The 15,726-nt window shown below is 44.1% G+C and overlaps 1 protein-coding gene and 2 long non-coding RNA genes across 13 annotated transcripts in view; 1 reads left to right on the forward strand and 2 right to left on the reverse strand.

The window, feature by feature from the left end:
* LOC127009660 (uncharacterized) overlaps window positions 1-4,643 on the forward strand; it is a 196,798-nt gene extending 192,155 nt beyond the window's left edge. The window contains exon 4 of the long non-coding RNA XR_007762130.1: window positions 4,498-4,643. This is a non-coding gene — a long non-coding RNA (uncharacterized LOC127009660). The remainder of the gene's footprint in view (window positions 1-4,497) is intronic.
* The window catches only part of LOC127009585 (GAS2-like protein 3), a 206,103-nt gene that overhangs the window by 61,182 nt on the left and 129,195 nt on the right, over window positions 1-15,726 (reverse strand). For all 11 annotated transcript variants that reach the window (XM_050882827.1, XM_050882817.1, XM_050882830.1 and 8 more), the window contains exon 4: window positions 9,601-9,725. In XM_050882827.1, coding sequence (XP_050738784.1) covers window positions 9,601-9,725 — 125 coding nt within the window. The remainder of the gene's footprint in view (window positions 1-9,600; window positions 9,726-15,726) is intronic.
* Window positions 385-2,901, reverse strand: LOC127009665 (uncharacterized). The gene is made up of 2 exons (XR_007762131.1): window positions 1,819-2,901; window positions 385-1,494 (listed from the first exon to the last, which is right to left on the reverse strand). It is a non-coding gene; the product is annotated as an uncharacterized LOC127009665 (long non-coding RNA).

Consider the following 15,726-nt stretch of genomic DNA (forward strand, 5'->3'; position numbering starts at 1 on the left):
CTCTCTCACACACACACACACACACACACACACAGAAAGGGACCATTTAGAAAGACTTGTTTTATTGATCATTTTTCCGTGTCTGCCTTTACTGTGTGCCGGTAATTGTAATAAATCCAGAGAGAGAGAGAGAGAGAGAGAGAGTGTGTGTACATTGGGTTCAGCTATAGGAAATGATCGATTATACGCTAAGTCATAAAACCTTTGTCTTGTCTTCTCTTTTTTTTTTATTGTATACGGTCGTTTATTCTTCAGGTTGTTGCTTCCTTTCTCTAAATATGCGTCGCTCTCATTTTCCGTGTCTCCGGCGTTGTATTTCCTTTGTTTTTTGTTTCACTTCTGTCATTTTTTCCTTACCTGCAGTGTTACCTTTTTAGCTTCGTATTTATATATTTTACTTTTTTTTCGTTACAGCCAATGTCAACTTTCTATTCCCTTTTTATCGTTTTGCTTTTCAGAGTTTAATGTCTCCAGATATTGCCACTTCTTGACCTTAAGTGGCTCTCCCCTCTCCTTTTTATCTATCCTCCTCCTCCATTCCTGTTTCTTTCTTGCCTGTTACTTCCCTCGCTTAGTCACTCCCTCCCTACCTGCCCACTTCTCTTCACCATGTCATATCCTTCCCTTATTCCTGTGTTTCATCCTTGCCTGTTCCTTCCCTCGCTTAGTCACTCCCTCCCTACCTGCCCACTTCTCTTCACCATTGTCATATCCTTTCCCCATTCCTTTGTTTCATCCCTCTTCGCTCTCCTTCCTTCCTCTCTCCTTTTCTTATCTCTTATTCCCCTTACTCTTTCCTTATATGGCTTCCTGTCTCCATCACTGTCTTACCATTTTTCCTTTTCTCCTTTTTCTTTCTTATTTATCACCTTGCTCTCCGTCCCTAGTTCTTCCCTTTATCTCCATCTAACTCTTATATTTTCTCCTTCCTACCTTCACTATATGTTCGTTCCTCTCACAGTTTCTCATCATCTTTTTTTTCTTCTTTTAACTCTGTCCTACTTCCCATTCTAAAGACATATTTTGACTTTCGTCTTCTCCCTTCCTTCCTGTTCCTTCCTTTTTATTTTCTACTTCCTATTTCAATATTTTCATGCCTCTCACTTTTCTTACTTTCCATCACTATTTTTCTCGCATCTTTCCTCCTAAACCTCCCTTTCCAACGACCTATTATGACCTTTTTCGTTCCCCAATCCTCTTCTGTCCTTACTAAACCTTCCCTTTTTTATTTTCTTCTTCCTACCTTTATATTTTCATGCCTTTCACTTTTTTTTACTTTCCATCACTATTTTTCTCGTTTCTTTCCTCCTAAACTTCCCTTTCCAACGACCTATTATGACCTTTTTCGTTCCCCAATCCTCTTCTCCCTTCCTCACTGTACCTTCCTTTTTTTTTATTTTCTTTCTACCTTCATATTTTCATGCCTCGCACTTTTTTTATTTTCCATCACTATTTTTCTCGCTTCTTTCCTCCTAAACCTCCCTTTCTAACGACCTATTATGACTTCTTTTCGTTCCCTAATCCTCTTCTGTCCTTACTAAACCTTCCCTTTTTTATTTTCTTCTTCCTACCTTTATATTTTCATGCCTTTCACTTTTTTTTACTTTCCATCACTATTTTTTCGCTTCTTTCCTCCAAAACCTCACTTTCCAACGACCTATTATGACCTTTTTCGTTCCCCAATCCTCTTTTCCCTTCCTTACTATACCTTCCCTTTTTTATTTTCTTTCTACCTTTATATTTTCTTGCCTCTCACTCCTTTGCTTTCCATCACTATTTTTCTCGCTTCTTTCCTCCTAAACCTCCCTATCTAACGACTTATTATGACCTTTTTCGTTCCCCAATCCTCTTTTCCCTTCCTTGCTAAACTTTCCCTTTTTTATTTTCTTTCTACCTTTATATTTTCATGCCTCTCACTCCTTTGCTTTCCATCACTATTTTTCTCGCTTCTTTCCTCCTAAACCTCCCTATCTAACGACCTATTATAACTTTTTTTCGTTCCCTCAGACCTCTTCTTTTCTCACTGCACTTTCCTCTCTCCCTCCCTCTCTCTCTCCTCTTCCATCCATCCCGTTCCAATATTCACACTCCTTCCCCCGCTGCACCCACACTACCTCTCCCTCCTCCCAAATCTAGTAATCTCTCTCTCCCTCTCTCTTGCTCTCGCTCGCCCTCTCACTCTCGCTCTCGCCTCATATCCTTCCTCGCCCGCCTCATAGCAGCCTCCGGGGACGGGCAGGCAGCAACGGCAGCTTCCCCAATATTCAGACACAGTCGAAGTTTCCGTTTAAAGTTACCACCATTCTCGCTGCAGTTAGCTGAGATTTATTCCGGCACAACCTTCCCGCCTCCGCCTCACCTCACCGCCTCCCCCTCTGATCCTACACCCTCCCTCCTTCTCGCCTCTTTTTTTTGCTCTCTCCATCTTCCTTCTCTCTCATCTTTATCTATCTCCTCTTCTCCCTACACCTTGCATCCTTCCCTTTCTTCCCTCCTCTTTTCTAGCTATCCTCCCTTTACCTAGCATCTCTCCCTTCCTTCCCTCCTCCTCATGATCTGTCTCCTCTTCTCTCTCCTCTTCATCTTCTTCCTCTTCCTCCTCCTCCTCCTCCGATCCTGCACTCACCTGCTTTTCTACCTCCTCTTTTTGTGTGCTCTTCATCTTCCTTTTGCGTTTCTTTTCCCCTCCTTTCCTCCTTTCGCCTTTCTTCTTCTCTCCCTCTCCCTTATTTCACTCCCTATTTTGCCGTCCATCTTCCTTATGCTATCCCTTCTCTCCATCCCCCTCCTTCTTTTCTCCTCCCTCCATCTCTTCAGTTCTCCATCTCCCCTTTTTTTCACTTCCTCTCCTCCTCCTCACCCCCCTTTATCACTTTCTTTTCTCCTTCTCCCCACCCCCCCTTTTTTTCTCTCTCCATCTTCATTTTGCAATCCTTCCCCACCCTCCTTCTCCTTTCTTCCCTCCCTCAATCTCTTAGCTTCCCTATCTCCCCCCCCCCCTCTTTTTTGTTTCTTTCCTTCCCTTGATCTTCCTCTTCTAGTCCCTCCCCCCCCCTCCCTCGACAGCCACCTTTTCCTCCGCCTTCCTTCTATTTCCTCCTCGCGCCAAAATAACTCCTTTTTTTCCTTCAACATTTATTTATTTCAAGACCAGGCAAGGTTTTATCCTCCTCCTCCTCCTCCTCCTCCTCGTCCTCGTCCTCTACCCCCTCTCCTTGCTCCTCTTCTTCCTTCTCCCCTTCCTCCTCCTCCTTTCAATACTTTTTCACATTCCTATTTTCCTTTTCACCCACACAACTGGCATTAGAACTTCTTATCATCGTTCACCTCCCTCTCTTTCTCCTCCTTTTCCTTTCACCCACTCCTCCTCTTGCTCCTTCTCCTTCTCATCTCCCTTCCTCCGCTAGATCTTTCTCCTTTTCCCTTTCCTCCACCTCGCATCTTCCTCTTATCTTCCCATACTTTCTCCTCCCTTACCATCGTTTATCTTTCTCTTTTTCTCTTCCCTTCACACGTTTTTCCTCTTACTCTTTCTACTTATTTTCTCCCTCATTTTTATCTGTCTCCTCTTCTCCCTCCTATTAATATCTTTCTCTTCCTTCTTCTAATTATCATCTCTTCTTTTCTCCCTCCTCCTTGCATCATTCTCTTTCTTCCCTCCTTCTCGTGATCTTTCTCCTCTTCTCCCTCCTCCTCGCACCTTCTCTCTCTCCTTCCCTGCTCCTCATGATCTTTCTCCTCTTTTCTCTCCTCTTCATCTTTATTCTTCTTCCTCCTCCTCGCTTCTTCCCTCCTTTCCTCCTCCCTTCACTGTCGCAGGGGAGGGACATTAAATTCTTCGGGTGACGGATAATATTACGGTTCCTTTAACATAACGCTGAATCTTTTTTGACCTCAACTTCACCTCCATTTCGCTTATTCTTGCCCTTCCATTCTCCTCCTCCTTCCTTTCTCTCTCTCTCTCTCTCTCTCTCTCTCTCTCTCTCTCTCTCTCTCTCTCTCTCTCTCTCTCTCTCTCTCTCTCTCTCTCTCTCTCTCTCTCTCTCTCACTTTATATTACGTGTGTTTTTTTCTCCTTCTTTCACGTATCATTTCCTCATTCTCTCCCTCCTCCTCCTCTTCCTGCTCCTCCTCCTCCTCCTTCTTCTTTTTCTCCCGTTTTGTCTCTTCCAGTAGCTTAAATCCTGTCCCTTAACGTCTTGGTTCTTTCCTTTCCACTTCCCTCCCCCTTCTCTCTCTCTCCTCTCTCTCCTCTTCACTCCCCTTCTCTTCCCCTTTCCATTTTCTCCCTTCCCATCTCACCGTTCATTCACTCACTCACACACTCACTGTTACTCATTTACATGCACCGCCTCTTGACTCACTCTTCCTCTCACTCTTACTCTCGCTTTCTACTCTCGCTTTTTCCCCTTCTCTGTTACCTTCATTCACCTTTCCCCTCACTTTCCCTCTCTGCCTATCACATCTAAATTCCTCTCTCGCTCTTTCCCTCTGCAGGTCGGACGTAGGGGACCGAGCGATGGACACCCAGATGAAGTTTCAGACAGACAGGTAAGATAGCAGATAGACAGGTAGAGTGACAGACGGGTACACATTCAATCATACAAACTGGCGTAAAGTGGAGAGGAGGAGGGGTGACACGGGGGGGGCAGAACCAGACAGTGACAGACAGGAGAGACACAAACTAATAGATAGATAGTTATAGGTTGACAGATAGATATTCAAACACGTACACAGGTTGAAGATGGGAAAGTGAAGGAGAGAGGAAACAAGGGATGATGGAAATTGATAGTTTGAGTGATAGATGAGACAGACCAACAGACGGATAGATATAGCCAGACAGGAAGACATTCAGACACAAAACTAACATCCATAAAAAGAAATTACAGTGGACGAGACTAAACCAGGAACTGACAGATTAACAGACAGATACAGACACAGTTATTGAAAGGGCAAAGGTCAGACAGAAAGGCTAACAGGCATCCAAAAAAAAAAACTAGACGGAAGTGCAAAAAGGAAGTGAGGAGGATGGGAGTCAAACGAGAGAAATTAACAGGAAACTACAGACAGACGATAGAAAGGGATAGGCAGAAGGACAGGTGATCACGCAGAAAAGGGTGCAGTGGGAGAATAACAACCAAAAAAATACTAATAGACACCAGGGAAACAGATAGAAGACCAGATGAAATAGAAACGTAGGTGAACAGTTAGATATTCAAGCATGCAGAAAAGGGTGCAGGAGGAATTAACAAACATACAGAGAAGCGTAATGGAAGAAGGGGAGACAGAGTGATGCGTATGAAGGGTAAAAAGACACAGGGAAGATCTGACAAACATAAAAAGAAGCGTAAATTGAGAAAAGGACTCAAAATGATGCTTAAAATTGAGAAAAAAATAGTGGCAGCTGAACGAGAAAGGTACAGAAAGGATAAAAGAAGACAAAATAATGGGTAAAGGAAAAATAAATAGTGGTAGGTGAACGAGAAATGTATAGGAAGGAGAAAAGAAGACAAAATAATGGGTGAAGGAAAAACAAATAATGGTAGGTGAAAGAGAGAGGTAGAAAGGCGAAAGTGAGACAAAATAATGGGTAAAGGAAATAACAGTGACAGATAAACGAGACAGACAGGTATATAGAAGGGGAGGAACAAACAGACAGGACAGACAGCAAGGAGCGAGGGTTTGTCCGGTTGGGTCCGCGGGTCGGGCACTCACTAACACACTCCCGGCACCCTCGTTTATCATCATTACGAGGCACTTACATCCAGAGGCGAGGCGGGGCACGCGGCCATAATTATCTCTTAAGAAACTAAACCAGGAGTCCTTACGCCATCTTTTCTCCTTCATGAGTCCGCCTCCTCCTCCTCCTCCTCCTCCTCCTCTTCATTTTCCTAGAATCTTCCTCTCGTTTCCGCGTGTGTGCCCTCCCCTCCACGTCCCTCCCACTCCTCTTTACTTCAGAATCTTCATAAATTTATTCTTGTGCTCTTTTTGGACTTTCTATCTATACCATTACTTCCATTCTAAGTTTTTGATAGCCTCATATATTACTACTACTACTACTACTACTACTACTACTACTACTACTATACTCACACACACACACACACACACACACACACCACAACACTGAATAAGCTGGTAAAGAGCCGTCACGGAGAAAACTTTGCCCCTCTTCTTTATCATCCTTTGCCAAGTTGTGACTGACGCCTGCAAGGACTCACACTCGGTCAGTCAGTCAGTCACTCACTCACTCACTCAACATACACTCCCTACGTCACTCACTCACACACACTCATTTACTCATACATTTATTCACTCGTACCTATCTTACTGGCAATGATCTTTCTCTCAGTAGTTTCAATGAAAATAATTTTATCTTTGTTCTTCTTATATAGCATTACTTATACTACAGCCATTGCACACATTCTACTTCCGATAATTTGTTGAAGTGCAGTCGTGTGTGTGTGTGTGTGTGTGTGTGTGTGTGTGTGTGTGTGTGTGTGTGTGTGTGTGTGTGTGTGTGCGTGTGCGTGTGTGTGCGTGCGAGGAAGTTAATCAAAGTGCCTCCTTAGCCCTGAAATATATACGCCGTCTCAAAAGTGAAGAAAGTTTAGCCCAAGAAAAGTCTGCCGCCAACTTCACTTAAGCGAGGTAAGCGGAAGAATGAAACCACCTGGAGAAGAGGAAGAGGAGGAGGAGGAGGAGGAGGAGGAGGAGCCAGGAGAGTATAATCACCGGAGGCAAAAGGGGGAAAGCAAAGGAGCATAAGGATAAAGATTTGAAGACCGCTAAAGGAGAACGAGAAGAAGGATGAGAAGTACGAACGAGGAGGAGGAGGAGGAGAACGAGGAGAAGGGAGCCAGGAGAATATAATCACTGGAGGCAGAAGAGGAGAAAGCAAGGAACGAGCATAAGGATAAAGATTTCAAGAGCACGAAAGAAATTGGAAAAAAGGGAAGAGAAGGAGGAGGAGAAGAAGGAAGAGAAGTAGTAGGAGGAGGAGGAGGATTCGTATATTCATTGATAATACCGAAATGGAGATGAGAAAGGTCTTAAGGAGGAGAGTGAGGGGATGAGAGAGAGAGAGAGAGAGAGAGAGAGAGAGAGAGAGAGAGAGAGAGAGAGAGAGAGAGAGTCATAAATCGAGGTCGCCCAAAATTGTGGAGTGAATAGTTCCAGAGAGAGAGAAAAAAAAGAAAATCACGTTCCTGGAATATTGACGAGAAAAAAAATGGACAGCAAACAAAACAAAAAAAATCTGGAATTGTTGAAAAGCGTGAAATTACTCGAAAAAAAGGAATCCGCAGAGAGAGAGAGAGAATGGAGAGTAAATTCTGGAAGCAAACATTAAGATAGGATATGATAGGTGGGGGAGGGAGGGAGAGAGAGAGGGGGAGAGGGAGGGAGAGAGAGCGAGGGTAAGAGAGAGAAAGAGGGGATAGGAAGACTGATGGAAAGAGGGAATAAACATGAAACGATTAGATAATGGAAAGACATGTGAGAATGGGAGGAAGTAGGAAGGAAAGGAGGGAGTGAGGGAGTGGAAGAGGAGGAGTTTCGGATACTGACAGGATGAATGAAGTGAGTAAAGGATGAGGAGGAGAAGGAAAATAACATGAGTAGGATGACGATGAGGAAAATGAAGAGGGAAGGAAAAAGTGCAACTGGGAAATTGAGATGAAGGAATATGACAAGAGAAAAAGGATAAGGAAATATATATAATGTTACAATAAGAAAAGGAACAGGCCTGGGAGAAAAAAAGAGTGGTATTGCTAAGGGACGAAGGAGGAAGAGGGAGAAAACGAGAAAAGAGGATAAGGACAAGATGGGATAAAAAAGAGGAAGAGCAGAAAGTGGAAGATGAGGAGGAAAAGAGAAAAAGAGTGAAGATGAAGAATAGATTGCAGTAGAAAAATGAGGGATATGGGATGCGAGAGTGAGGAAAAAGAGAAGCAGAAGGTGAACGATGATTAGGAAAAGATAATATGGATGAAGATGTAGGAAAAACGGACATATGAGGTAAACTAAATGCGAAGAGGAACAAGAAGCACTAAGGATAAAGCAGAGAATTAGGAGTGAAAGGAAAATATACGAAAGGAAAAACACAGAATGAGGGTAAGGGAGGATAGGGTTGAAGAGGGAAGAGGAAGAGAAGATACTAACTGCGAATGGGGGAACAGGAGCACTAAAAAATAAGCTAGAAAATGGGATGCAAACAGAAGAAACGAACAAAATAACATAGAATAAGGATTAGAGAGCAGCGCAAGAGGATAGATGAGAATGGGGGGGAAAGTGAAGAGAAGGAAGGAAGGACACTGAATGAGGGTGAGGCAGCAGCGCAAGAAGATGGATAAGGAGTGAAGAGGAGGAGCCAAAGACGTGGATGAGGCGGGGGCGTCAAATGGAGGAAGTTAGTGGGTCATTAAAGTAGTTATCAGGTGATGACACAGTGGCTGCCAGCTCCCTCCTCTTCTCACTCTTAACCTCCTCCTACTCCTCCGCCTCCTATTCGTTCTTCGTCTTCCTCCTCCTCCTACACTTCCTTCTTCCTCTCCTCCTCCTCCTCCTTCCTTGTCATCCTCCTCCTCCTCTTTCTCCTCCTTCCTCGTTTTCCTCCTCCTCCTCTTTCTCCTTTTCCTTCCTCGTTTTCCTCCTGCTTCTCTTTCAGCTCCTCCTCCTCGTCTTTCAACCTCTTCCTCCTCCTCATTATCATCTTCATTGCCTGTATTATCATCTTCATCTTAGTTTACTCTTTTTCCTCATCGCCTTCTTCTTCTTCGTATCATCTCCTACCCCTCACTTTCTCCTCCTCTTCTCTACTTCAGCTTTCTACCACTACCTCCTCCTCCATATTCTCCTCTTCCTCCTCCTCCTCTTCCTACCGTACTCTAAGCGGCGGCTATAAGGGCGAGGTTAAGAGCCCGCCAGAGGGGGAGAATATTACGCGTGTGTGTGTGCTTATGGCGAGATGCAAAGTTACTGAGTCCATAATGCTGTGTACAGAGTCAGAGGTCGACCGGCGTTGTTACCAGCCTGGGGAGGAGACCTTTGTACGAGACACGTGGTTCACCGTTCCCCTGTTTAAGAAAAAGGTGTTTGTGTTGGTGTTTCTCGTCACTACTTAAGCATTGAATTTTCACAAGTTGAGTGTTAGTGTTTAGGAAGGCTGATTGCGTGCTTAGGTTTCATTGTCCCTTTTGTGTCTAGATAAGGAAGTTTTTTTTAGTTTTTTTATAACACACACACACACACACACACACACACACACACACACACACACACACACACACACACACACACACACACACACACACACACACACACACACACACACACACACACACACACACACACACACATGCAGTAAGAAAAAAAAATGGGATGTTCTGTGAATTAATAAAAAGGACAAGGAAAGTATTGAAGCTTAAATTAATTCCTTACTAACTAAACCCCAAAAAAGGGAAGAAAATAAAAAAAGAACGAGAGAGAGAGAGAGAGAGAGAGAGAGAGAGAGAGAGAGAGAGAGAGAGAGAGAGAGAGAGAGAGAGAGAGAGAGAGAGAGAGAGAGAGAGAAACACACACAATACCAACACTCACCAGGGAGGAGGTGCCCTTGTCTCTCGCCTCCTGTGCCCGCCGCGAGATCACCTCCGCCAAGCGACACACGTACACGCCGTTGTCCAGCTTGGCGATCAGGGTCTCCGCGGTGAGGTCGTCCACGCCTGTAGAAGGAAAGAAGGAAGTTATGACTAGGAGGAGTTGCTCGGTTAAAAACAGAGGAGGGAGTTATGAGGAGTTGGTTGAAGGGAGAGAGAGTTAGGATTTAATCAGTTAGAATCGGAAAGACTAGAAGTTATGTTAAATTAGTATTGATATGAAGTTACTGATTAGGTTCGGGAAAAAAGTGTTATATGGTTAGGAAACTTGGTTGGTTATTATACTTATTTAGACGAGTTGATCATTTAGAATCAGAAAGACAGAAATGATGTTTTATTATTGTTATAGATACGAAAAAAAGGATTAGGATGAGGGAAAGAGTCTGGAATCTAGGTTGTTGATCAAAGTTTTAAGGTATGGTAATGAATTTCTTATATTAACCAAGATTAAAAGGAAAGGATGAGAGAAAATGCTTAGTTATTTGTAGCGACAACTTGATGGATTAGAATAGACAGAACGAGAGAGAGAGAGAGAGAGAGAGAGAGAGAGAGAGAGAGAGAGAGAGAGAGAGAGAGAGAGAGAGAGAGAGAGAGAGAGAGAGAGAGAGAGTGTCAAGCAGGTAGTTAATGCAGGTGGATAATTAAGATAACGACATGGTTAGGGTAATCAAGTTAGGAGGGAAAGAATGAGGGTGAGAGGGAAAGTTATTCAGCTCATGTTTATGTAATGAGCCGCTTTGATAACCTGAGATAGTTATTATAGGCGGACGTAAAAAAAAAGAAGTGCGGAATATTTTTGCATACTGGTGTTGTTTGTTGTGTTGGTTAGGTTATTAATTGAGAAGATTATAGTGACACGTTTCTTTAAATCTAGTTACTTGGAAGAATGTGTAGTGTTTGTTTCTGTGTGTATGTGTGTGTATGTGTGTGTGTGTGTGGGGTGGGGTGGGGGGGAGTAACGGGGGGTATCAATTCGGGTTTAAATGGACATAATACGGGAACAATTTCAGTAATTAATATGTCATAGGTTTGATAATTAGTGCATCGTGCATTTATAATTATTGAGCGAAAATTACACACAGTCTCTCTCTCTCTCTCTCTCTCATTCTGCACCTCATCCCCAGGGTAAGGCGTAAAAACTTTAATAATTAGCCCGGCGTAATCGCAACCCCCGGGCATGCCCCCCTCCCCCCCCCCTCCCCCAGGAAAGTGTGAGCCATGGTGGTGGTGATGGTGGTGCCGTTGGTAAGCGAGACGGCTTTGTGTGCTGAAACATTTGTCTCGGTCTTATCCACAACAGCTGCGTGCTAGAGCTGCAGAATTTTTATATCATTGTTTTTTTTCCTTTTTCTCGTATTTACACTTCAGAAAATAGGGTTAAAAATGAATCTTTTGTTTGTTTTTGCTCGCTCTCTCCACTCTTTGTCCCTGAATACAGTTGAAAAAATAGTCCATCTTTTGTTTTCTCCTCTTGGTCGCGTGTCCCGCAAAAAGATGTTGGTTTCCGGACGGCCAGCAGCACCCCTCACGCCCGCCGGTGTAAACGTGGCAGGGCCAAACTGATTCCCCCGGGGCGCCAAAGTTTCACCGATACTCGCCCAGAATTTATGAAGCTGACGAAACTTTAACTGTACGTCACTGAGTGGGTTACCGTGCCGCTATGGACCACTTTGTTTTGGGTCAATAATCTGGTTAATAAAGGAGCAATAAATGAAAAGACTGGAGGTTTATCAGCCAAATGAGTCAAATCAAGCAGTGTACGTAAGCTGCATCTAGAGATTTAGCAGCGTCGTCGGCCGCCCCTTGAACGGCAATTGTCGCACGGGCTCTCATCTTGCAAAATTATGTCATGCTACTTTTCTCGGAGCGAGGTGAGGGTGGCTGGTTCCCTTCACAAGTCGGCTTTTTCATTAACCTCAAATTCATGTACGTTGCTGCCTGCTGTAACTGACGCGTCTAGTCTTCCAGTTGGCCACGAGTATCAACATTACGAAATAAGGGGTTCATGGCAGCAGAGCGGACCCGTTTCAGAGAATAGAAAATTTAATGTGCCGTTGAGGAAAAAGAATACTTGCATTTTGGTCATTAAAAGAGCAAACATTATAATAATTGTTTCCGTCGTAATTATCGGGAATTAACTGGAAATTCTGAGTCATATATTATCACGGCTGACAATTCCCTCGTCCCTATATATCGCCGGCGTGTACACGAGGAGAGGCGGCGGTCGCGGCAGAAAGGGGACGTAGAGGTCATTACCGCGGTGCCGCCCGTTGTCGTGGCCTTCCAGTTATGTTTTTTTAATGCCCTCAGTGCCGTACTTTCCCGCAGGACGTGCAGGCCACAACGCCATCATGACAAGTAAAGAACAGTGGCGTTGCTCAGAGCTTTGGATTTATTAAATAGCTATAAGTATATGGACGCTCGATTACATAATGTTTCCACTAGTTTTGTTTTAGTGCCATCGCCAATCGGGTCAATTACTCAGTCACGGTAATATAATTCTGATGTAAATGTTTCATCAGCTATTCAATCGGTAACTTGAAAACAAGCAGCCCGCTACAACCAGTCAGTCTACCAGGTCAATTAATTAGTCATTCAATCAGTTAGTTAATAGATCCGCCATCACCTCGGCGCTTTAAAATGCGATTCTTTTGTGCCATCAGCGAATGAGGCCAAAATCTGAACCCTAAACCTTTTACTGGAATTTGTTGTTTGTTTTTCGTAATTAACTTGAAGTATATGCCGGTGGAGAATTAATTTGCCGTGAGTAGTGTTTGTAGAAATTGAAGAAAAAAAATTACGGTTGCGACACTCGATCATAGGAAGCGAGCGACGATTCACAAAACTAATTCCCTCGTTCGAGTAAAAAAAGACCCTAGAGAAAAAAAAAAGTTAGAAAAAGGGGAGGTTAATTACAGTGACACCGTGATGAAGAGGACGGAAAACTTACACGTGAAAATGCAGGAGCGAAAAAAAAAGTTGAATAGAGGGAAAAAAAATGTTCAGGTGACACGTGTAGCCCCATCGGTGTGACGACGCGGAAGCAGATCAAACAAGGCATAAACAACAGGAAGGGAAGTGACGGGAATGGTGTATAAAGCGAGGGACATCATATTACACATTATCGGGAACTGTATTGTGTATTAGGCTATTGGAAGGAAAGGAAGGAGGAGGAAGAAGAGACAGAAGAGGAAGAAGATAAGAGGTAGAAAGAGCAATAAGGAGGAAAGGGAAGAAGAGGGGGAAGGATGCGAGGAAAGGGAAGAAGAGAAGAGAAAGATTAAAAGGAGGAGAGATAAAGAGAACAGCAAGAGAAGGAGTGGCTGAAGGAAAAAGAGGAGGAAAAAGAGTGGAAGGAGAACGATGAAAAAAAAGTCGCGTTGTGCATTATTAGGTTATTGGAAACATCTCTTGCTCTTAAACTTTTAATTCTGAAGTCGCATGGTCGGACAACAAAATTCTTATAGCGTTAGAATATTAAACAAAAGTTGATAAAATTGTAAGCAAAGTTTCGGGGATTGCGAGGGGAAAAGTTTCAATTGCCAAAGGATAAAGAAAGGGCAAGAAAGGGTGAGTCAACGGAAGCGAAGGAGAGTTGACCAAAGAGATATTCCTCGACCTCTTTCCCTCTCATTCCTTGCCTTCAGATTTTCCTTGGTGCCGTGGAACATTGCGCCGCATATAAACATTTCATCTCTCCTCCTTTTAATCTGTCTCTTCTCTTCTCTTTCCTTTCCTCGCATCCTTCCTACTCCTCTTCCTTTTCCTCTTCAGTTGTCATCGTTAACCTCCCTCTTTTCCTTTATTTTTCCTTCACCCACTTCTTTTATATCTCTTTCTACTCCTTATCTCTCTCCTCTTCTTGATCTTTCTCCTCTTCGCATCCTCCCTTCTCTTCCTCTTCCTCTGTCTACTTCTTATCTTCCTTCTCTTCTTGATCTTTCTCCTCTTCTGTCTCTTCTTCCTCCTCCTCCTCCCTTTCCTTCCAATAGCCCAGCCTAATCCGCAAGCACACATATTTGACAAGGCTTTCGTTGGTGTTTGGGGCATTTTCACGGGTAGTTTAATGACCCTGGTGGTAGTTTAACCCTTCTTCTGTACCATGAGCGTGAAGAAACTGTCATGAAAACCCGATAACTCTCCTTCTGGCCCTTTGCAAATAGCTGATGTGAGAAACTGAAGCGTCTGAAATTACCGACTATTATTTTCAGGACACTAAAGTCGGCTGAAAAGTCTGCCATGAAAGGAACGCGGTGGAAGGCTCTGAAACTTGATGGTAGAACGAGTCATAAACGTGTCTCGCAGAATCTTTAAAGTTGCAGAAGAAGGCGTTAGTACATAAAATAGTAGCTGTAAACTTCATAAATATTCATTGGAGGAGAAATAAGCATTGCGGGGCCGCCAAACTTCTAAATGAAATGCCATATTGTTTTTTGCGTGCACCTGTTACTGTTATTTGCGTGTGTGTATGTGTGTGTGTGTGTGTGTGTGTGTGTGTGTGTGTTTCGCGTCACCCCTCTCATCTAAGTTTATGTTTTTAATTAGTTTGTTCCTGTTATCTAATTTATGTGGTCATTTAACACATTTCTTGCCTGCTCTTGAAGCGTTATTAATTCATCTCATTAATTAGAGGCGCAGTGTGGTTCTTTTAAGTGATTGCAGTTCAGTTAGTAATATATGAGTTTTGGGTGAACGTGAGAGAGAGAGAGAGAGAGAGAGAGAGAGAGAGAGAGAGAGAGAGAGAGAGAGAGAGAGAGAGAGAGAGAGAGAGAGAGAGAGAGAGAGAGAGAGAGAGAGAGAGAGAGAGAGAGATGAAGGCGGGATAGCGGCGTTCCGAAGCGTGAGCCATTGCTTGATCCCCTAATATCATATGCATTTTATATCTCATTGACAGCTTTCTGTTCCTATTTAGAGCATTAGATCAATTGAAATAACATGGGAGGTTTGTCTTCGCTACAGTTTTCAAGAAGAGTGAATCAAGACACCTCTCCACCCGAAAGTGACCTCTCCTCTGGCCACTCTTCACTTTTGTCTGTTATGGGAGCGGTGAGTAGCGGGCTTTTTTTTTTCACTCTTTTTGTTGCCCTTGAACCGTCTACTTTGTTGTAAAAAGAAAATAAGCCTCACTTCACGGTACTATTCCTGTTATTTGGGTTATCACTATTTTTCGTTTTTCTTCGTTATTGTTTTGTTCTTCATTGCCCTGTTCCTGCATCGCGACCTCGCATCACCTGAGTGCATGTGTGGGTGAGCTTCCTCGGCTTCTAACTCGTGCAGACATACCTTCCCTTCTGCCTGAAACGTCCGGAGAACTATAGAGTCTCGCAGTTCCTCCCTGCGTCATAACTATCAGCGGAGAGAAAAGGGGGAGAGATAAGAAAGAAATAAGAACCCAGACACGCCGAGGCACACAGTTGACTTCACCTTTTGGTCCGCGTCGCCAGACCTGAAGACCTCATCTCTACCTGCCTCGTTCCTCCTCCCCCTCCTCCTCCCCCTCCTCCTCCTTCTCCTCCCCTTTCCCCTTAAATGCTCCTCACTCTTCTACATCCAGGTCTTCCTCCTCCTCCTCTTCACTGCTGCTCTTCCATCACCACCTCTTTTTTTTTCTTCACATACCTCCTCCTCCTCCTCTTTTCACTCGTCTTGACCCCATTCATTCACTTCCTTCTGCTTTTCCTCCTCCTCATCCTTCTTCTCGTCCTCCTCCTACTCTTTTTTCCTCTCCCTGCCTTTCTTCTTTCACCTCCTGCTGTTTTTCCTTCTCACTCCTTTTCCCTCATCACCATCTCCATCGGGGCCACCACCTCCTGCTGTTTCTCCTCCTCCTCCTCCTCCTCCTCCTCCTCCTCCCCCCCCGCAACACGTCTGCAGCGAGGGTAATGGCCAGGGATGCTGATAAGGCCCCGCCCCAATACTTCTGAGGTGGAGTTATTTGACGAGCGCCTTCAGGAGGGGGGGCAGGAGGGGGTAAGGGGAGGAGGGAGGGGGGAGTTGTGAGGGGCGCGGCCAGTGAGTGAATCAGGTGGAAGAGGTCAACGAGGAGATAAAGAAAAGGAGATCAGTG

Source organism: Eriocheir sinensis, chromosome 4 (assembly GCF_024679095.1).
Source record: "Eriocheir sinensis breed Jianghai 21 chromosome 4, ASM2467909v1, whole genome shotgun sequence".
Taxonomy (NCBI): Eukaryota; Metazoa; Arthropoda; class Malacostraca; order Decapoda; family Varunidae; genus Eriocheir; species Eriocheir sinensis.